The 22,298-nt window shown below is 34.8% G+C and overlaps 2 protein-coding genes across 5 annotated transcripts in view; one reads left to right on the forward strand and one right to left on the reverse strand.

Annotated features, from left to right (window-relative positions):
- LOC115238871 (tetraspanin-5) overlaps window positions 1-8,970 on the forward strand; it is a 106,903-nt gene extending 97,933 nt beyond the window's left edge. For 2 of the 3 annotated variants that reach the window (XM_029813005.1, XM_029813007.1), the window contains 2 exons: window positions 2,723-2,839; window positions 4,224-8,970. In XM_029813005.1, coding sequence (XP_029668865.1) covers window positions 2,723-2,839; window positions 4,224-4,292 — 186 coding nt within the window. In that variant the 3' untranslated portion in view covers window positions 4,293-8,970. The remainder of the gene's footprint in view (window positions 1-2,722; window positions 2,840-4,223) is intronic. The other variant, XM_029813008.1, reaches the window with a different exon arrangement.
- Window positions 1-22,298, reverse strand: part of LOC115238875 (28S ribosomal protein S24, mitochondrial) — a 136,137-nt gene that overhangs the window by 102,483 nt on the left and 11,356 nt on the right. The window lies entirely within an intron of this gene.

The following is a 22,298-nucleotide window of genomic DNA, read 5'->3' on the forward strand; positions in this document are numbered from 1 at the left end:
TATACGAACCTGGCACGCGATGCAATAATACGAGTTTTTGTCTCATAATCAGTACGATAAATTACTGCCAGCTCGCTGCATAATCTTGACGGCCAGAACTATTATACTACCCTCCTCCCAATGGGCATAACAAATGTCCGAAGAACTAGTTTGCACATCATAAATGTGAGCCTCTCTCTCTCTCTCTCTCTTTCTCTCTGTCTTCCTCTTTCTCTTATATTAGCCAACCATATTAATTCTATGCTGATTATTCAAATTTCAATTTCGCGGCCGACGAGTTTTATTACTATTTTGACGATGTTCGCATGCAATTATGTCGCAACAAGATTGCATATTGGCGTATCGGCCGGTAAACTGCCGCGCATTAATATTGTATTACATTAATTGACACGTTTAATCGAAAATTATCGAGAAATTCATAATTAAATTTGTTATTACGATTAACTTAGCCGTTGGTTTGTCAATATGTAGCGTCGAAATTAACGAATGATTCAATGGGGCGATAAATTAATTTAGTGAAGAAAAGTCGCAGTTGCACGCCAGTCAATGTAAACTCTGTCATTTGAAATGAAGATTTCATAGCTGATTATAAATTGACGGATCAAAGGTTTAGGACAGACAGAATGTCCTTAGACTTATGTTGATTCGAGGAAAATTATCGCAAGGTACATCGCGATCGTAAAGTCGCTCGCGTGCAATTATATAACGTCAGAATTACGTACGCGCGGAGCCGGTCGGCGCAGAATCATATTACGCTAAAATCACGAGATTATATTACTACGCTAGAGCCCGGGATTATGCTACGCTATAATCACGCGCTTATCTATGCTAGCGCACGTGATTGTACCGTGCTAGAATTGCGATGTTATCTATGCTAATACGGCAGATTATAGTACGCTAAAATAGGGAGGCTGCCATCGCCCTCGTGTCTGTCCAAAAAAAAAAACAAAAAAAAAAAACCAAGCTTGAAGGAGGACTTCGGCAAGGAGTGAGAAATTTAGCGAGTAGCTCACAACGAACGGTAGAAACGAATAAAAACGAGTGGGCACGAGTTTCTCTCTCTCTCTCACTCTCTCTCTCTCTCTCTCTCTCTCTATCTCCCTTCAGAGGTCTTTTTCATCGTCGAATTAATCTTCCCTTGCCACTCGCAAAAATCTTCGTCGCTCGTTTACCTCACGCCCTGTCAGAGAGTCTCAATTAACTTTGCGCTTAACCAAAGTCACGTTTCGTATACACCAGACCTCGTCATCTACTTTTCATCTTCCCAATCTCTCCCATTACTGTCATCGGGCGCATCATCGACCACTTTGACACGTGCGACGAGACGAAATAAATTAGCAGTTCCCGCTCGGAGTTGTTCGAAAGGACGGGGCGAAGACTCTTATGTAATTAGGGCATCTAACGCTCCGCTAATGAGGGAGTCGTACAATATCGTCGCGGCATCAGCGAAAGACGAGAAGGGAGGGGGGGGGCGGCAATGTTGGAAAAGTTTGGTCGCGAAGAGGGATAAGGTGTAAATGAAGTAGCAGCTTGAAAGCCTGGCGTAGTTACTCCCCGGTTTCTTGAGAGTAAACGCGCGAGGCACGACGTAACAGAGTAGGTTTGTTACTTAGATCCCTTTTCTCGTCCCCCCTTTCCCGCCGCTGTACCCGTATATATTTTCTCGAGCACGTACGGAACCTCCCCTCTCGTTCGCTCCCGTTGGAATCTTCCTTCCGTTCTTCTCTTCCTCTCCTCCTTCCTCCGGAACCACGTTTTACGATCTCGGCTCGATCTACGCCCCCTCCGATACAACCTCCGTCCACCAAGCTCCAATAAATTAGGTTGCTACCTTTATATGACTGGAAATTGAAGTTATCGTCCGGAAACTCGCTAGGAGATTTAAACGGCGGAATTTATTGTTCGATATCCGCGGCTGAGAGAGTCGCTTCTTTAAGCGCGTCACTCTCGTAACGTACGAACCATTCTTCGTAAAGCTCGCCCCTCGAGACTTTTCTCCGTATGATATAGTTCTCGCGATGGAATCGTGGAAAACGGAGAGGAAATGCCTGCCGGACCAAGTACCTTATTGAGTTTTCACTTAACGGAGAGGAGACCGGGATCGAGCAGGCGGGATGTAAAAGCGAGGACGGTCTGACCTTTTCAACGTTCTCGCAGATTCTCGCTCTTGCGCGATGCGACCGAGAGAGTTAACGTTGCCACAGATTTTATCCTCTCTCGGGCCCGTAAGTGGCTTTTGCATCCGCTTGCAGTAATTCGATCGTAATTTTTCGCGTGATAACTTATCAGTGTTACAATTCATTTATATCAAATAAATCTTCTTTTATCGTATAAAAAGAGAGAGAGAGACAGATGGGATATAGTATTTCAAAATATAAAAAATGGAGTATGCTCTTAAGTAAAGAGCATTTACGTCGTATAAATCGGATCGTTAGCTTATATCTAATCTCAATTATTATCGCAATTTGCATAAATGACGAAACACGCATCGCGACAAATGATTGCGACACGCGCGCATTAAAATAGCAACCGATTGACGCGATCAACAGTAAAAACGTTGGAGTTACATAAAGAACGGCCAAGTTATCCTTTCACTTTCTCCACGGAAACCTTCACGGAACTAACGCCATCGAATTGTCCTGGACTAACCAACTATAATAATAGCATACCGGGGGGGCAGCAAGCGGTAAGCCAAGTAGCCGTTTCTCCTTTCTTTTTTCAGAACTTTGAGGTTGCCAAAGTGATTTACGAAAAAGGTTGCATACAGGCCGGCGAAGAGTGGATGGAGCGTAATCTCCTCGCGATTGCCAGCGGTGTAGTTGGTACGGCATTCGCTCAGGTACGTGCCAGTAAAATGCATCAGTATAAATACAAACTCCGACCTTCGATACGCATCGGTGAATTTTTAACGAGCATATGGAAATCCATCGACACGCCTCGCGAATAATTAACACTTTGAATCTATTTTATGCTTGATACGAATAAACAATGATAAAACTTTGGCAAAACACTTAGACGTCAAGATGAAAATTCATATTTGCCGAAAATTTTTGAAAAATTTTATTCTGAAATTTAAACACACATCTCTTTGCCTCTCTTTTGCAGAATATTCGTTAGGCGAGATTCTTTTAAATTTCCGCTTATAATGGAAAACTTAAATCTTATAACTTGCTTAATTTTCAATTTGCGATTCAGATATATTCTATGTCGGTCGAGAGATTGTCATCATTGATTCAAAGTGTTAAAATCAGATTTTAGCACGTTTCTCGTAATATATTCGCCGATGCGGCCTGTTACGGGAGCATTATTAGAGCCGTTGCATGCCCTAGAGGAAATAAGGTGAGACTTTATCTCGCTTGCGACGTTGACTGTTACCTATCTCGTTCTATAGCGCGTTACACGCGAGAAGACGTAAAGTAGATGCGAGATACATAGTAATACGTAGCTAGGCGATGCAAGTGCATTTATCAGCGTAATATATTGAGCTTTCTGAAATTTCATTAAAGGATTTTAAATTACTGCTTATTTACGGCACAAAATTCTCGTTATTGTGTATGTGTCGAGTAAATACCCAAGCATGTTGATATTGTTCGTTGTATTACGATAGATTTTTATTAATTTCGTTTCAATATGATGTATATTATCTAATTCATATATTGTGTATGTATCTAATTATTTAAAATTTTACGAATGTATTATATATAACGTATATCAACTATATATATGGGCACGACTAATAAATACACAAGTATATACTACTAAGTAATAGCGAGTAAATAAATATAAATTGAGCAGCTTTCTTTCAATTGAAAAATGCATCGGTTCTTTCATGTATATTTTATATGCAAATTTCTGTAGCTATATATATATATTGATATTTCATTTATCATTTTCACAGACTTGATTCAATACTCATGTTTATTTATGTTAATTTTTTTTATCAGAAACATGAAAATAATACATATTTTCAGAAATAAAATAGATAATTGAAACATTTCAATCTTTTTTATTCTAAAATTTAAAAGAATACTCTATAAAATATTTCCGAGATGTGTCTCGTCTATGTGACAAGAGACACATATTTCGTTCTATTTTAGAAAATTAAATCATGTACAAAACGACACATGTTTAAAACATTCGAATATTCTGTGAAAGTGTTAAGAATAATTTTGTTTCTAGTCCTCGTAACTATTCAATGAACGGAGTGTCCTTGCTATTTTCAGATTTTGGGAATCTGCTTCGCGCAAAACTTGCGCGCGGATATATTCGCGCAAAAGGCGAAGTGGCATTGACAATCGCGTGCCCCCACGGCAGTCTAGCATCTTGTATTTATAGATGCTAACCGGCTACGTTGATCGAATTATATAAGGTCTCGACGCGGACTCCGGAGCTTCGACGAGCGGACCAATTGAATCTTCCTTTAAATGAAGAGAAAACATGAATCCCTTCGAAGGGGATTTTCACGATCGAGGCAAAAAAAATATCGTCAGACGAGTTGATGCCGATATGCCCGTTATCTTTACGATTCGTCGACGATAATCAAATTCGCCGATAGCGTTACATTCGTGCCGCTCAAATCCTTCGACTTGTAAATATCCGAGAAACTTCGCAATTGCACGCGACGATCCCCGTCCTACTCTTTCGATACCGTCCAATCGATTAACGCCTTGATTATATCGGATAATGAGAGAAATTGATTGTTTTCCAAGTTCATTCTTATCCGCCGCGCCTTAATTAATTTTGTTCTTAGATGGATTTCTTATCGTAAATAGAGTGAGAGCAATCTTCGAAAGTAATGACAAATTTTGTAAATACACTCACAGGCGTTATTTATGGCATTGTGTAGAATTTCATTTTATTACTTTATAACAAGATTAAAACAGATGTAATTTCTTATTTGTTCTAATATACGTAAGATAAGATGAGGATTAACTATTTATCCATGATGTAATTCCATCATACAGAATAAAAAAAAATTAATATTTTATTGATATCGCATTTAAATCGGTGATATATATTTGATTTAAAAGTAGGTTTGCTTAAAACTTTAATAAATTATATAATCTGAATAAAATTTTTATCTTGTCGCGTGCGCATTTCTATTAATTAAAATTAATTTCTCTCACTATCAGACAAGTCGGCGAGAGGACGATAGCTGTTGCGACGCGAATGTCCAGCAGCGAAGTTTTTCGACGCGAGAGCATCGCATGATATCGTCACGAAACGTCCAAAGTAACGTTTGTCTTCATCACCGAAGCGGAACGTCTCGATATTTCATCTCGACGTTGCTGCCTGCGAAACGTATCTACTTCTTTGCGAGAAATCGCGCACCGAAATATTTCGCTTAAGAATTGCGAAAGACAGGCATCTGGTTTCAAATCTTATATGAATCAGCACTCAAATCTAGAACCTTTTTATATTTATGAGATAATTCGCTCTTTTACACTGAGCCATGCAAATCTGTAAAAAGTGCGCCAGATAAACCAAAAAAAAATTCAGATTTTCTTGTATAAAATTTTGTACAAGAGTATAATATGTTTTTTTGCTATATTTTTAACAATCAAAAATTTTTGAAATATATATATTATATATATAATATCAATTTGAAATATAAGTGTCTTAAGTAACAAGAGCATAACAAGGATGAATTATGATTTGATTGTACAAAATGGATATCCTCGAATCGAAAAACGACTTGTTCTATAGAATATCCACCTCTCAACTCGAGTCAACAAGCAATCACAAGTGACACTTAAAACGGCGCGAACTCGATTCCACTGAGAATCGATACTCCTAGAACAAACAATAAGATCTCATCCTGTGCCTGGTACTTGCAATTCGATTTCTCTCGAGATGTCTCGGGGCCGATTACATCAACATCGATTATCGTCGTTTAATCGCGGTTAACTACATTCTCGCTCTCCACCTATAACAACCTATAAAGTTGGAGGATCGCAGTTTAAAGAGGGACAAAAAGAATTTTATTAACCAAAGTTAATTAATTGAATCTATCGATGTAGTTAACTGTCAGATCTGATTCTATCAACATCAGCCGTCACTAATTGTGGTTCAATCAATTATTTTCCAATGAGACTCAACCGTACTAACAATTGTAAAAAGTATAATACATACAAGGAAACGAACATCCTGGTAGAGTTAATCGATAGATGCAATCGACCCTTAATGCGACTCGCGACTCGGGATCGCTCGACCGTGGCAAGATTCGAAGGACACGGTCGATTGCGGAATTCCGCTCGGAGACGGAAGAAGTCGATACGTTTCGCGCGTTTATATATGGAAAAAACCGGCAAACAGGTCCCTCGTCAGGTCCGCAAACTACAATGTGTCGAACCATTAAAGTCGATCGACGTAACGTCGTCGTGGGGGCGCGGTGAACGAGAGAAGTCGACTTCACCGCACAACACTGAACCAACAACTTTCCGCCGTGATGGGGAAGAACGGCAGCCATAGAACACGCACGAGTGTACAATAACTTTCCCTTGTTCCAAACGCTCTCATTAAAATGATGAATCCATCGTACCATTTCGGGCATATTGATCCTACACACTGGCACATTCCATCCCTCCATCATCGGCGGGCCAGCTGTCCGTCGTACACCGTGTCTATCGCACGCACGTCAGAAAACACGTCATTCAAAAGCCTCCTCGACCCTTCGATCTACCCTATAATCGCCGCTATTTATCGCTATGGTAACTGAAAATGAGCACAATGACGAGTTTGTGAATTTCAATGTACTAATGTCATGCTTTACGTTTCATTATAAAATTTATATTTGAATAAAACTAAAAAAGAGAAGAATTTAATCGTAATGTCACATTTACGTTTCCTTTGCTAAAAATTCTGAAAATTACATGTGACAAATTTTAACGTCACAATTTTATTTGTGCAAATAAACGCAGTTATTAATTGTGATAATCATTTAATTTGTTTATATTCATCTGGAATTCTTTGCGAGAAAAATAATATCAAAGAGATTTTGACATGTGTTGCTGAAGGGTCGATGATAAATATGAGCGGAGCGCATTTTATACCATGTATTAAATTGCACATGCAGTTGAATGAATTATGTGCTTTACGTGGATTACGTGCGAGTAGACGTGGATGACGTAACGTGCTAACTTGGGCTGTTAATATTTATAAATCTTGTGTGCTAGGATATACACGACGGTTCCTTACATATTAATTTATGCTCGAACTTAATATCAACGGTGCAAAAATTCGCAGATATAATTGAGAAAATATTACGAAATTTTCCCGAAACTACGGAAATTTATTTCGTGAATAAAAAAGACTAAAAATTAAATTTTTCCAAAAATTTATAGTTAGATCGTAAAAAATTTTATCGCGGCTGGCCCGCAAAATTGATTAACTTACAATATCCATCAACGATTCTTACGAGTATAAAATATAACTTTTACATGTCTCATTGAAAAAAATACAATTATCTTGAATAAAAATATTAATGAAAAAGGACAAAAAAGCGCAATTGCTCAATTTTCAAATTTTGCAAAATGCATATTGAATCAAAAAGCAAGAGTCTAAATGCCACAATGCGTTTTCTCTAATCGATTTACGTGCCAATTGATTACATGATATAACCTGTTGCTAAACGGTTCGAGCATGAATGCGAAATACGTCGTACATATATCCTTCTTTTAAGACATTTCTACAGAATTCCCTGTAAATCTCATCATGTTAGATAATCGAATATATCGATACAATTAACAAGAAATATCCGTTGAAAAAATGCCGTTGTTATTTTACATACGAAACTCGCTGTACGAATTATTGTCGACTCACCCTAGGAACACCTCTATCATAAGTACACGATGTTAATCCGTGATGTTAATTAGTCATACTTCGTTTCGCCGTATAAAGGAATTAAGTTAACCGACGATTGTAATTTCTCACGAGCCATTGAATGTGAAAACGCGGGTTTAGCAAAGCGGCTGTGCTATTTAAGACGAATAATGCTCTTTTCATAGATAGTTGTTTTTAATGTTGTCCCCCTATCTGTCTCTCTCATGTGTTCTACGATGATGGCATGAGCGGCGAATGCTTACATATGCGCGCGACAGTTGTATGTATATACAAGATCTGTAATGATCTATTTTATCGAGATTAAAATATAGAAAAAAAATATCACATATTTCCTAGTAAAATAAGAATGACTGTTTTAGAAAAATATGTTTTAATATACGTAACACATACGTGTACGCAAAGTGTATGTCATGATTTCTATATTTTATTCATAAGTGCGCGATGAGCACAGATACGTCTAGATTACGTCTAATACAAAATCGTCGAAACAATTTGCTAAACCCGACATTCCCCCGGTTCGTGCATCGTTCTATTAATTTGATTTGTTAACCTGATCCGATATCCTCATCGAGAAGGCAATCTCGCCAAAGAATATACGGATCACGTAACACAAATTAAAACCAGGTTCGATTGAAAAGTATATTGTATAATACGTTAAGCGCGTTAAAAAAAAAAAGTTAGTTAACGCGTAAGTTAACTCGTTTTATTTCTCTTCGCGAGATTTTCAATTTTCCACCTTAAATTTATTCAAGTAACGGATAAGTATGTTGATCATCATGCTTCTCCGTTTCGTATCATACGATCGTTAAAATATCAGTTGCTTAGATTCATAAGGCGTCAAATTTTACCGTAAGATCGAGCCAGTAATTTCTGGTTAAGTGTTTAATATTTAATTTAATTGCGAGAAATCTATGCTGCAACCGTCCTTCGGATACAAAATTCAATTTAAGATCAATTTTATTTTAAAAACGCAATATTATAGTCTGCCATACCTCGCGTCGCACTTTTATAATTCCATAAATCAATCACCTATAATTAGCAATCTCTACTGGATTATATTTGAACGAATTAACGATTTATATTCTCTGTACGTACGATTTATTATATCTTTGTAATCTCATAAATGTTGCAAAACTGCATATTTCACCTTTTACCGCACAATATCGTTTGCATATTCTTTTTTATTAACTTTTTATCTTAATAAAGTTATATGGTTTACATATTTTTGCTTTTGTTTTTTCTTTTTTTCATCTTTCACCTTTTATTTTGCCGTCTATAATACTTTGATACATTAATGTATCATCTCTCTTTCAACTATAATATTTGATTTGTTTTACATAATTATTTTTTTTATGTTTATACAATAAAATCATAATTCTTTAAATATTAAATATTAGAAAAAAGTTTTGATAATTTTTGATTTAGGATAATGTTTCTTACAATATTACTGAAAGTACATTTCGATGTAGCAATCTTAAGTGTTACAGATAAATAATTGCAATTGTCTCCGTAAAATAATCGATAGAGTGACTCGACAAGCTAAATATAACCAAAATGATAATAATTTATATCTTATTATCCGATCCATCTAATGTCTTATCGACAGTTATATTATTACACTCCTTCTTTCAAATTCCTGTAAATACTGTATATTTACTTGTAAAAAAAAGAACTAAGGGAGAGAAAGAGAGAGAAAGAGATAGTTTAATCGCTTGACCAACACCGTTACGGTAAAAAAAATGATGTAATATAATGTTCTTTTCATGTAAAATAGAAAACAAGATTTTTTGTCCAATCAGCGCATTCCGAATCTTGTAAATATGTAACCGCATATGCCATCGTATCGAAATAATCGGAATAAATCAATTATCGTGCCAAAAAATTCCATTCACATTTGGATATATCATCGATAAATTCGAGAAAGTAGTCAGAAACAAATGTATAGATGTACAATTCAAGAGAGAGCTTATTTCTCCATAAACTATCTCATATATATATTTTTAAAATATGAGAATTATATGTCTATTTCTCCCGTATTAACTTTCTAATAAATACTCGCCGTTTTTTTAATACAAATTTAAAACGGTTTGGGGAAATAAACTCTTCAGTTTAAATTCGGTGAACAAGTCGCTATTGTCAGAAGCACCGAGGTATAACGTAATGAGTAAAAAGTAATGATTAAAAAGTTACACTACGATTATACTGCAAAATTATATTTTGCGTTTTTCATATGAGACGCGTGTCTATATATACGATAAATCTAATGTAAATAAAAGCGAAACACGTCCGAGTAGAGACTACTAACTGACCAGGCAAACCGATGTTTTTACAAGGTTTTGATCGTACTTATCTTTACTGCGTTGAACTGTAGCAAAAAATTCTGAGCGAACCGATACGAAAAGTTTGTTATTTCGATGACCGAATCGCACGGAATCGCAATGAAGCTTTTTCTTCGTGCCATGAATGCGTTCAATATTGCTCGGCAAGATTACGGAATTTAGATCCGTCAGTCGTACAAAAATCTTTGCTATAAATAAAGTTTATATTAATTGTGATTACGATTTACGTACTGCCTTATTTTTACTATAGCCTTTCGATTTAATGATTGTGAGATATACGATTGCCAATCGTACTTTGAACCGTCTGTGTATGTCTGTAATTAAAATGATACTGCCATTGTGGTGTTTGATCTTTTGATAATTTGCGACTTATTATATCGGTGCGACTATACATATGTAATATAGATAAATAGCATTCCTAAGTGTAATCACATTGTAATTGAACTAATGTAAATATACAGCCACATACTTTTCTTGTAAGGCTAAGAGATTACTGTAATGTTTTTATGGACAGAAAAATGGATATTTATACCCATCAACATGTAAAAGAGTCAATAAAAATTACGATAATTGGTACTTTTGCACAATTTCGTTAAAAAGTTTTATACTTATTTATGTAATATTTATATAAAATATTATCATGATGCATATATCAAAACAAAAAGATATAAATATATATAATATTATATGTATATATAAAGTATATTCTTATTATATTAATTATGTTTGTTGCATGGTTCGATCAACGATTTGATACATATTTTTCCGCATTATTATATTTTCTCTTCAAGTTCCTTTTTTTTATATATTATACACGAAATAGATTCAGACTATATTTATTAAATTATTATTTTTACATTATGTACGCTATTAAACCATCCTTTGTTGCTTATCAATCGAGAAAAAAAAACAGGAAAAATAAAGCAGTTTTATCGAGTGTAACATCGAACGGTAACTGGATAAACGCAGAACTAAGTACTATCGGCTATATTTACACTTCCCAGGTAACTCTCTCTCTCTTCCCAGGTAAGCGTTCGTTTCATAATCACTAGATGACTACACATATTTTTTACGAAACTTAATTATAAAAAAAAATGCTCAGTAATTACTAAATAAATTTTTCTTATATCTATATTAAAAATAATATCTTCAAAAATTTATCAATTTTTTATATAGTAAAGATATATTATTTATTATAAAAAATAAAAAAAATAAAAATATATGATAAAAAATATTATATCGCATCTTCTCTCTCTCTCTCTCTCTCTTTTACTTTTCTATTATATGTTTACAATAGAATCTGCATCTGTCCACTGAAATCTAAATCTTTTGTTGATCCAGACCTATCTCCTCTCGAGAAATCATGCGTCGTACCAAGCATGCATGAAATCCTCGCACAAAATCCTATTAATACTCGGAGCATTCATTGCCAAAGGATTACTCTCGCGGCTCTTTATTGTCAAGACACGACATCTTCCTGCGCGCGCGATCCAGTTCTGACGGTGGAATTGTTCGAAAGTCGGTGTACGTCGGCGACTGTCGTACAATTCGAAACTTATCCAATCCAGAACAGAAATAGTCTATCTGGTTGTACGCAAGAAAGTACAGGCATAGCATGTTCAATTGCATATATGTATGTTTAATTGCGCGATTATTACGCTGTTATTGCATAGTTCGCGAATACCCGGAGCCGCCCATTTTCCCGAGAAATCTCCTTACGCACGCAACTGAGACTTTACTTACACGTGACAAGAGGTCTACGTGAAAGTCGCGACGTAGATCATGGTGAACCACGACGATCATTATATACAGCGATCACCATGATTATTGTCCTTCGAGTTAAATAGGAGGTGACTCAGAATAATCTTTTTTTTTTCTTCTCTCACATAGAGCCACCCAATACTGCTCCGATATTTCTGTTTAGTAACGACTAAACTATATATCAATATTATAGAATATAGATCGATTCTTCAACGTTTTCACGAACTAGTTCTTTTTTGTATGCAAACATTTAATATTTTTAAAGAACATTAGACTTTGTATCGAGTAAAAAGAGCTTTGTCTATGAAGGAAAATATTCTAAACTCTAACTAAGATAATAAGATATGCAGAAGCTTACATGATTGATGTTTAAAATAACTTATTGTTAGTACATATGGAAGAATGATATGCGTAGCTATTTTTGATCTCCGAATAACGATCTTACTGAGAGACTTTATATATTTAAGCTTATCCCAGAATCCAAGTGGCAAACTGTCGACCCGACAGCAGCATAAATGTCAAACGAATCCTCACATAAAAATCGACTAAAACAAATATGCGACTGCGGCGATATCGCGAAATCCTTTCGGCCTACTTTCGCCTTCTTTTATCTAGGCTGCGCGAGCCATAAAGAAGAAAAGAAAAATTCACCAAATTTTTTCAACTATACAATATCACGGTTAGATTTGCATAACCGTTTTTTTCTAGTGACAAACAAGACGGTCCATTATTTTTCGGATGGCACCATCATCCAAGAAAAACCGATGATTTCTAGCAGACCCACGATAAAAATATCACAGAAGCAAAAACATCGTAAATTATCGTATTTTTAAGTTGTGTATTGATTTATTTGTTGAGGTGGAACATCAATATATCTGTATGTTATGCATTCTAGCATTCGCAAAATAATTACGGTATTGTGTAAATTGTAATTAGTGCATAATTCCTAACTGATAAAGAGTGAAATAAAATTATTCATCGAGATACGTCAAAACGAATTTTTACTCTCAATCAGCGTCAGAGAGATAAATTTTATATATAATATTTTGAGATAAGATATTCTAGAGGTATCACCTGTTGTCTATTTTGTTTGCGTTCATCTGCGAGCATATTGACATAAAATGCGTTTTTCCTCTATGCTTTCTTCTTCTTTTTATTTACAGTATCGAGAAGTCTAAAATTTTTACGGATTGCAGCTGCCGATCGTTAACGACAACTTACACAGCTTTCAGATACTTTTATTGCGTTCTACTACATGATATTGCACTTTATGACGCGGTATCAAGTGTATTTTTCACTCCACGGTCTCTGGGCCAAGCTAACCTGATAAGTCCGCGAATATACATTCATAAATAGCGCGATGTAACGTGCTAACGCGCGCTATGTAGAACGAGCTTTATATTACGAGTATAAAAAGAAAATTCACGCCCATGATGTACATACGCTTATGACAATCTGACGTAAATACTCTGTTGAGTAATTCAATTATTTTCATAAATGCAAATAATCTCGAGAATATTTATCTGTCAACTCGATAAATTAATGCATTTCCAAATTAATCTACCGTTTCTATAATGTAATTGTTTTTATTCACGGAACATAAATTATTATTTTTGCCATTTTTTTTTCTTTGAGATAAATGATTAACATTTTTCGATCCATACATCTTTATACAAAACATGCAAAATTATGAAACGGAAATCTTGTCTTCATCAATTTTTATAACAAGTTATATGGAGTTTCTTAGATTCCAGATATTGAATTTTGTTTTCTAGCTTTTGTTTGTGTAAATAATAAGAGTAATTTCAATGCAATAATATTCTTTTTCTATTATATTCCTAAATATCATAAATAAACAATATACTTAATTAATAAGTAATTGTATAATTATGTCCATAAGAAAGGATTAATAAAAAAATTTAGAAAATATAAAAAAGTATAAAAGAACATTAATTGTGTTTGTTTTTTCTATATACATGTTACTAATTAAAATTCAGTAAGTATTAAAACGCGTTTTTAATTAATTAATTATGAAATTTGCCTTTTATCACTTCATTCGAACGTTACTGGACGACACTGGCGTTATCGACTTCCGTAGGTGTGGCTTATCGTTAGTAAGGCTAGACAATGTTAAAAATAGAGAACGCACTTGTATTACGACAGATGTACCGATAGACTCTAAGCGCGATTGTTAGATATTATTTAACCGAAGATCTATACACGCAATCATCATACAAGATTATTATTAAACGCTAATTTGCCTATTTACAATCGTTGTTTGCTATCGAAAACACACACACGCACAGCAGAATATTCACGAATCTACGGTCACGTTGGATCAATATTGAACTAAAATATCGACTGATAGCTATAAATACTTAAATCGAGTGAATTTATCATCGCACAAGTGATAAAAGTAAATATGTGCACAATCATGCAATTTTAAAAACATGTTTTATCAATTAAAATTCAACAACTATTAAAACGCGTTTTAAAAAAATTACTTATCAAATATACGTTTCGTCATTTCACGTGGATACGTAATTCAAGCAATGAAAAACGTCGCTAAATGCAACGCATTGTTATATCGTAGTAATAAAAAAACGAGTTATCACGAGCAATATAACAGCTTCACGAAATTGTTAGAACCCACCGCAGATAATAATAGCAATAAATAAATAAAGAGTCAATGCGATTTAAAGAGCTTGTATTTAGTTAGCACTGAACATATCTTCAATATGTAACATGTGCAAATTTTTGTTGACCTCAAAATTCTTTTCATAAAATAATACATTCGATTGTAGCGAGGTAACGGCATTGATATCGTAAAATCTTTACAATATCTTTATGTCAAAGTATGGGAACAAACGACTGATAGTATCTGAAAAGTCTTATCTCGTACAATATTTTATTTCCGGATTAACCGGTTCCTGTTTGCGATACTGTCTTTATCGTATCAAATGCTAAAAATACAGAAATAACATGTGAAGTATTCAAAGTATATGTCCTTTTTTAACTCTGAAATTAAACTTAGTTGAACAGTTTTGTCTTTTCTTACACTTCACGTATTTTAAATTTTCTGTTAATAATTTAATAAATTTAATATATATATACAAATTTTAAATTATTAAATGATTAAAGATTAAATTTAAAAGAAAAAAGAGATTTTATATTTGTATTGTATAATAATATTTTTCAAGATTAGTTAAGAATTAGAAAGTATACGCACGTATTTATATGTATATTAAAAAACATCTTAATATTTATCCTCCAAATGCGAATATTATTGTTGTCTATAAGCTTCACATTATTGTGCCTAGATGAGAATGAAATGGAAATGTCTTAAATAAACAGAAACCGATATTCAATAATGTTTTTATGATACATGAGCAGCCGTTTATTTTATCACGAAAAATCATATGTTTAAATTTAATAACTGTAAATGTATTTTTATGGTTGCTATTCGTTTAGAGATGAAGATCTGTCACATATATCATTTTTATCATATTAATGCAAAATGCCCTGCATGAATATTGCGAATTTGAAATATCTCATTGATTAATAGAACAAACTATAAAACATAAATGCAATATTGTAAAATGTATTTGGAGAATAGATTATTTTATATTGCTATTCTGTATGTGATGTAATGAATTCTGACAATAAGTGACCTCTTCCACTCATTTTCTATTTATATTATTGACTTGAATATTAATTTAAAGTCTATAGTATCTTTGAATATATTTGAATAATCATTGATGTGTCCATAATATAGGCCATAAGCAGATATTTTAAACTATGCAATGTTAATCGATATCTTCATTATTAAAATCGTGAAATAGCACTGATAATAAGCCTACACATACATTAAATTAATTCAAACATTTTAGGAACACACTATACATATAAAATTATGCTTGCTCGTAATTATTATTCTAATTATTATAAGTAATAACGTTTAATATAACTCGTAAACATGCCGTGATGAACATCGTTATAACACGATATATAATACTAAGTCACAACACGACTAGTAAGCCTCGTAATGAAGCGAGTCTGGTATTTACATATCGTCCAATATTCCGATAAGCGTTTTGTTCTCACGTCACGCTAATTACACAAGCGTTACACACGAGATCATTATCTCCGCCGTACAAATAGGCCCAATAACAAATTTTATAATTTCTGTGTGAGATATACATACAATTACTTTTTCTACCGCGACATAATGTCTGGTGCGTAGCACGCATAATTTCGCAAGAATTATAATGAGATTCTTATAAACAACGGAGAAAAAAATACCGAGCATGAGACTCTTATTTTGAACTGCAAAAAATGGCGTCTATGTTAATACCCACCATCTTCGCGTAATTAATGACGGTAGTCCTTGTTGCGACCTCAACTCGTATCGATTCCGTAAACATCGTTTAATGATCAAGCCGCGAAGACCACATAGAAAAAAAAAATACACAACTACCTTATCGTATATACAAGACGATGTTCTGCCATTGAGATCGAAAAGCGATTGAACGATACAAGAAGTTGATACAAATATTACGTCGCGATATCATCAAAGATCGGGCGATAATTGAAGCAAGATACTGAAATTCATCGAACTTATTATAAGTTTTCGATATTTAAAATATAGAAATAAGATATAAAAATAATGTTCATAATATTCGAATCCCGAATCCAGAATATCGCGATACTGATAGCGCGATAGATCGCCCGGTATATTTGATAGGTGCATATTTGATGTGCGATCGGATATGTGGACAGGATAATATACACTGCATGAGGGGAGAGAATACCGTGCGCGAGCATTGCGTAATGCGAAAATGTCTGGTGTTCGGATTAGCATAAGACAACAGTAAATGCAGAACTGAAGCGCGCGGTCCAACGAGCAAGTCGATCCGCGACAAGTAAACCGCGAAAAGCCCGACGAGAAACTTCGCGATATATTCGAATTAAATTGTCCTCCACGTATCGCTAAAGTTTATTCAAGAGAATTTGCAGACACACATTACGTTGTAGAACTTGATTTTAACCCGTCAATACTTGCGTCATTTCCGAGAAAAGTAGAAAAAAATATCTGTTTATTCTCTTAGTAATAATACTAACTGCACTAAAAAAGAATATTTTTCTCCGCCTTCCACATCTGAGCATTCTGTATATACATATATAACGCAAAGATAATAAATTTTGATAGCAGTTGTTAAACATCGGTTACTATACTTCGCGCCTTTAAGTTTCCTTTATGTATAACATATATTTCCATTGCGTTCACAATTCAAAAAGATACGCGAGAAAAAAACAAATGATGCATAAAGAAAAAGAAAAAATAAAATAACAAATTAATCACACTTCAACGTCATTCGTATATTTATTTGTTTGCCGATAAGTTATGTAATCCACGTGGATCGTTAGTCCGTCAATATGCAATTGCTAGGACGTCAACATATTTTTACGTTTGCGCTACGCATACTACACCTGATTACTTTAATAACCGAGATTGGTCGTGCGATGAGTCTTCCTATGAGTTGTCTGAAATCGCTCATAGGATGGTACCGAAAAACCATGATGACTCATCGCGGACGCGTATCGCTCATCGGGATGCATCACACGAAATGTGAGATGCTCGTTAGTCTCGTTCCAGGTGGCTCGTTATCGCCGGTAGCTCTGTGTCAAGTATCACATAAGTTAGCCTCGACGCGCGTGACACTCGCGTAATACCGCATGAAGGAGGGAAGAATTATGAAAGGATGGGGAGGAAGAAAAAAAAAGGAGCCGCGAACTGTCAAGAGCGAAATGTCGATCACGTGCCGTTATACGACGTATTTCCCCAGTGTATCAGTCTCCTGGTCAAAATTCAGAATTCACGACTTTAAATCACTCCTTTTCACTATAATCTCACGTGTTAAAAATTTTTCAATTTCTCATAGTCGATAAATCTCATTTTTCAGCGGGAGAGATTTGTCTAAAGATCGTCTCTCTCTCTCTCTCATCTCTTTCATTCTTTACTATTAACTTATTTATTTCAATATACGACGACTGCGAGTTTAGTGCAAGTTCTACGCGCGTAAACAAGTCGATGAAGAGTTTAAAAGAATTAATTTAGCGATGCATGCTTCGTGCCGTATATGCATAAGTAAAAATACATATGTTAATTCATCAGTCGTCTATTAGGAACAGCAACGAGTAGCGCCATAAAAATATCGATGCACGTGGAATTATAAATAATGCGTTAGTTTGACTCATGTCTTATTCTTAATCCCTCGTCGTATTACATACCATGTATAATATCTATGCAATATTTTATGCGCGACAATTTATATGTATATATCGAGATAATTGCGCGTCTCTAATATACGCTAAAATGTACGAAACGTTAAACTCCGGACGGCTTTACTTGTAACGGAAACATTTGACTAGGAATTACCACGCGTACGAGCACAACGCGCACGTAACACGCAGACGAGGAGATTATGCTAATTCAGTAGCAGTGATTTGCCAGCGTGTGTGGTGACATTTGGATTTGCAGATGGCTGAACGCGATTCGGAGAAACGAAAATTCAGATGTTCGCTGGTTCAAAATGTCCATTGAATCAAAGTCTCAAATTATGTAATGTACAGTCAATTATTTCGTTTGATCACTTAATTCCTTCGTTGTGTTTAGCGGCGAATATATAACCGTATATATTTTAATTATTATATTTTGTTAAATATATAGAATTATTTATGCCTCATAGTTCAAGTTAATTATCCGACAATCATGAAAGCATAGAATAAATTTGACAATTTATATATTATTATTAACGCGATAAATTGATATTCAAGAATGAAGAGTCTGAAGATCTCATGCGACGCATCGTATCTCAAAGCTCGTCATCGTATTGTTCCAGATAAATTAATAAAACAAAGTCTTTATAAAGCAGTATAAAAGAAGATAAGCGTATTATATTCAGTGACAAAGAATGACGTCTCATATAATTTTTATACAGTAGAAAATTAATTGAAATAAAAAAGGAGTCATAAAAGCTCTATGAGAGTTATAGAAAAAAAAAATAATAATAATAATAAAATCTTTGCGCGGATAAAAAAAGCATAAGGCGTCCGGCAGCGAAGATATTAAATGTGTGAAGTCCACGTGACAAATACGCAGGATGTGCCACCAGACGGCAGCTATCGATACGCATCCGCTATTAGAACAGCCGTATATTACGGCTCGCTCTCGGATATGTATTTATGCTTCCCGTATCATTTTGCAATTATCGATAACATCGTCAAGGCTTTTTGCAGGAAACAATGGGTCATTACTTGCCCGCTGTAGCCTGGTGCCTCTGTGTTTCTCCTTCTCCTCTCTCCTTGTCTCCGAGATTCTGTCCGCGCAGCACGCTCTCGTCTCGTCCTCACCTCTCCCGTCCGATTGCGACACCATATGTGTATCTCGCGAGACGTCACACATATTCACACAGATCGATACACGCCGCGATGCCACTACTTGACGATATCCGTGTTTACATAAGCTGAAAAAGAAATCCAATAAGTAAGAAGAGTCGCGCGATTGAGATATCATTGGCTTTTATTTACATTGATTTTTCACGCTTCATGTAATTAATGCCAAATTTTCCGATACTAACAATTCTATTTTCAGTAATTGTGCACTCTCTCTCTCCCTCTCTTTTTCTGTCTCTCTCATCTCTTTCTCCCTTTCTTTCTCTGTCTGTCTAAAGATCGTCTCTCTCTCTCTCTCTCATCTCTTTCATTCTTTACTATTAACTTATTTATTTCAATATACGACGACTGCGAGTTTAGTGCAAGTTCTACGCGCGTAAACAAGTCGATGAAGAGTTTAAAAGAATTAATTTAGCGATGCATGCTTCGTGCCGTATATGCATAAGTAAAAATACATATGTTAATTCATCAGTCGTCTATTAGGAACAGCAACGAGTAGCGCCATAAAAATATCGATGCACGTGGAATTATAAATAATGCGTTAGTTTGACTCATGTCTTATTCTTAATCCCTCGTCGTATTACATACCATGTATAATATCTATGCAATATTTTATGCGCGACAATTTATATGTATATATCGAGATAATTGCGCGTCTCTAATATACGCTAAAATGTACGAAACGTTAAACTCCGGACGGCTTTACTTGTAACGGAAACATTTGACTAGGAATTACCACGCGTACGAGCACAACGCGCACGTAACACGCAGACGAGGAGATTATGCTAATTCAGTAGCAGTGATTTGCCAGCGTGTGTGGTGACATTTGGATTTGCAGATGGCTGAACGCGATTCGGAGAAACGAAAATTCAGATGTTCGCTGGTTCAAAATGTCCATTGAATCAAAGTCTCAAATTATGTAATGTACAGTCAATTATTTCGTTTGATCACTTAATTCCTTCGTTGTGTTTAGCGGCGAATATATAACCGTATATATTTTAATTATTATATTTTGTTAAATATATAGAATTATTTATGCCTCATAGTTCAAGTTAATTATCCGACAATCATGAAAGCATAGAATAAATTTGACAATTTATATATTATTATTAACGCGATAAATTGATATTCAAGAATGAAGAGTCTGAAGATCTCATGCGACGCATCGTATCTCAAAGCTCGTCATCGTATTGTTCCAGATAAATTAATAAAACAAAGTCTTTATAAAGCAGTATAAAAGAAGATAAGCGTATTATATTCAGTGACAAAGAATGACGTCTCATATAATTTTTATACAGTAGAAAATTAATTGAAATAAAAAAGGAGTCATAAAAGCTCTATGAGAGTTATAGAAAAAAAAAATAATAATAATAATAAAATCTTTGCGCGGATAAAAAAAGCATAAGGCGTCCGGCAGCGAAGATATTAAATGTGTGAATTTCACTTTTTTAACGAATGATCAAAAATTGCCATGTATAAACGTGTTACGATTGAAAACTTAATGGAGAGAACACGTGAAACGTTTCCATATATCATTCGTTCAATGTTTGAAGATAAATGACTAGGTCGCAACGGCAGCTACAATGACATAGATATTACGTATCTCGAGCACACTCAGTTGTATAATTCTTGATACAACGTACATTTTCTGCATTTGTTGTCGCGGATAATGTGTCTACGCCGTTATTAGTTGAAAAGCTTTTAACGTCTATTTATGGGTCTGTTTTATTTTCGCGATACTTCAAAGTTTGCGGAAACGTAGTTTATTTTTCGCATTTTTTATCCTTTCTATGCATTCCAAATCATGCACGTCCTAACAATCTTCCTTATTCTCGACAAGTCTCGACCGTGGCATTAGATCAGCGAGATTACATCATAATAAGTGAACAACGATGATATAAGAGTCGCAAAAATGAAGATATTCATTTATCGTCAAGGTCTATTTGATGGGAAATGCAAGAATTTTTCAATCGATGTCCTTCTAAAGATATGAGAGAAAACTCGAGGCAATAAAATTATAATCAGTTAAAATTATGAATTGCTATTAGAATATAAATAAATATATATATATATATATCAAAAAATAATACAATATATATTTTTCTCTATCATTATTTATAATGAGAGTTGGATTTTTATATTAATTATATCTTTCCTTTCGCATATCTTATTCTCATATTTCATTGTGTCTCAGGCTTTCTCTTTAGAACAGTTCGGCGACCTCAACAATGAATTTTAAGAATAACGGCAGATAAAATCGTATCAAAGATACACACGATATATTATTTCGATTTTAAGGACATTGTAACAGGAAGCATTGTTTGCGGTTTATGTTATCGTACGGATGGATGATACAAGAGGAATAGTGACAAGTATATCAATATCTCATTGATATTTTTAATCGATATCAGCACAGCAACAGTTCGTGACCGGGTTATCGGTAAAATTACCGGTGTGGGGAACGGGTACGAAAAGCGATACCGGTCGCGCAAATCAATTTCATACACATTCCAAGTCTGACGTTCGTCCGATATTCATCTGCGCGTGGACAACGTAAAGCGACGTACAATTATAAGATTACTGTGTCTTTCGTGGAAAATTGACGCAGTGGGATTTTCACGAGTTTTCTTGCGCACGTCTCCGTAACGTTTCGTCAAAAATGACATCTTTTCATCATCGTGACAGGATGACTTCGATGCGAGCATCATATGCGTCATTCACATTAATCATTATCTCTCGAATGCATGTATCGGCGAAAGATGCGCACGCCGTCTTATCAAGGAAACTATACAATTTACGCGTCATGTATCTGTTATCCAATTCTCTATCGAAGCGAAGATACACACCTGTTCCCACCGATACCATTGTCGAGAAGATCGATGACTCTTCGCCCCCCCCACC

This window comes from Formica exsecta, unplaced genomic scaffold (assembly GCF_003651465.1).
Source record: "Formica exsecta isolate Colony F162 unplaced genomic scaffold, ASM365146v1 scaffold362, whole genome shotgun sequence".
NCBI lineage: Eukaryota > Metazoa > Arthropoda > Insecta > Hymenoptera > Formicidae > Formica > Formica exsecta.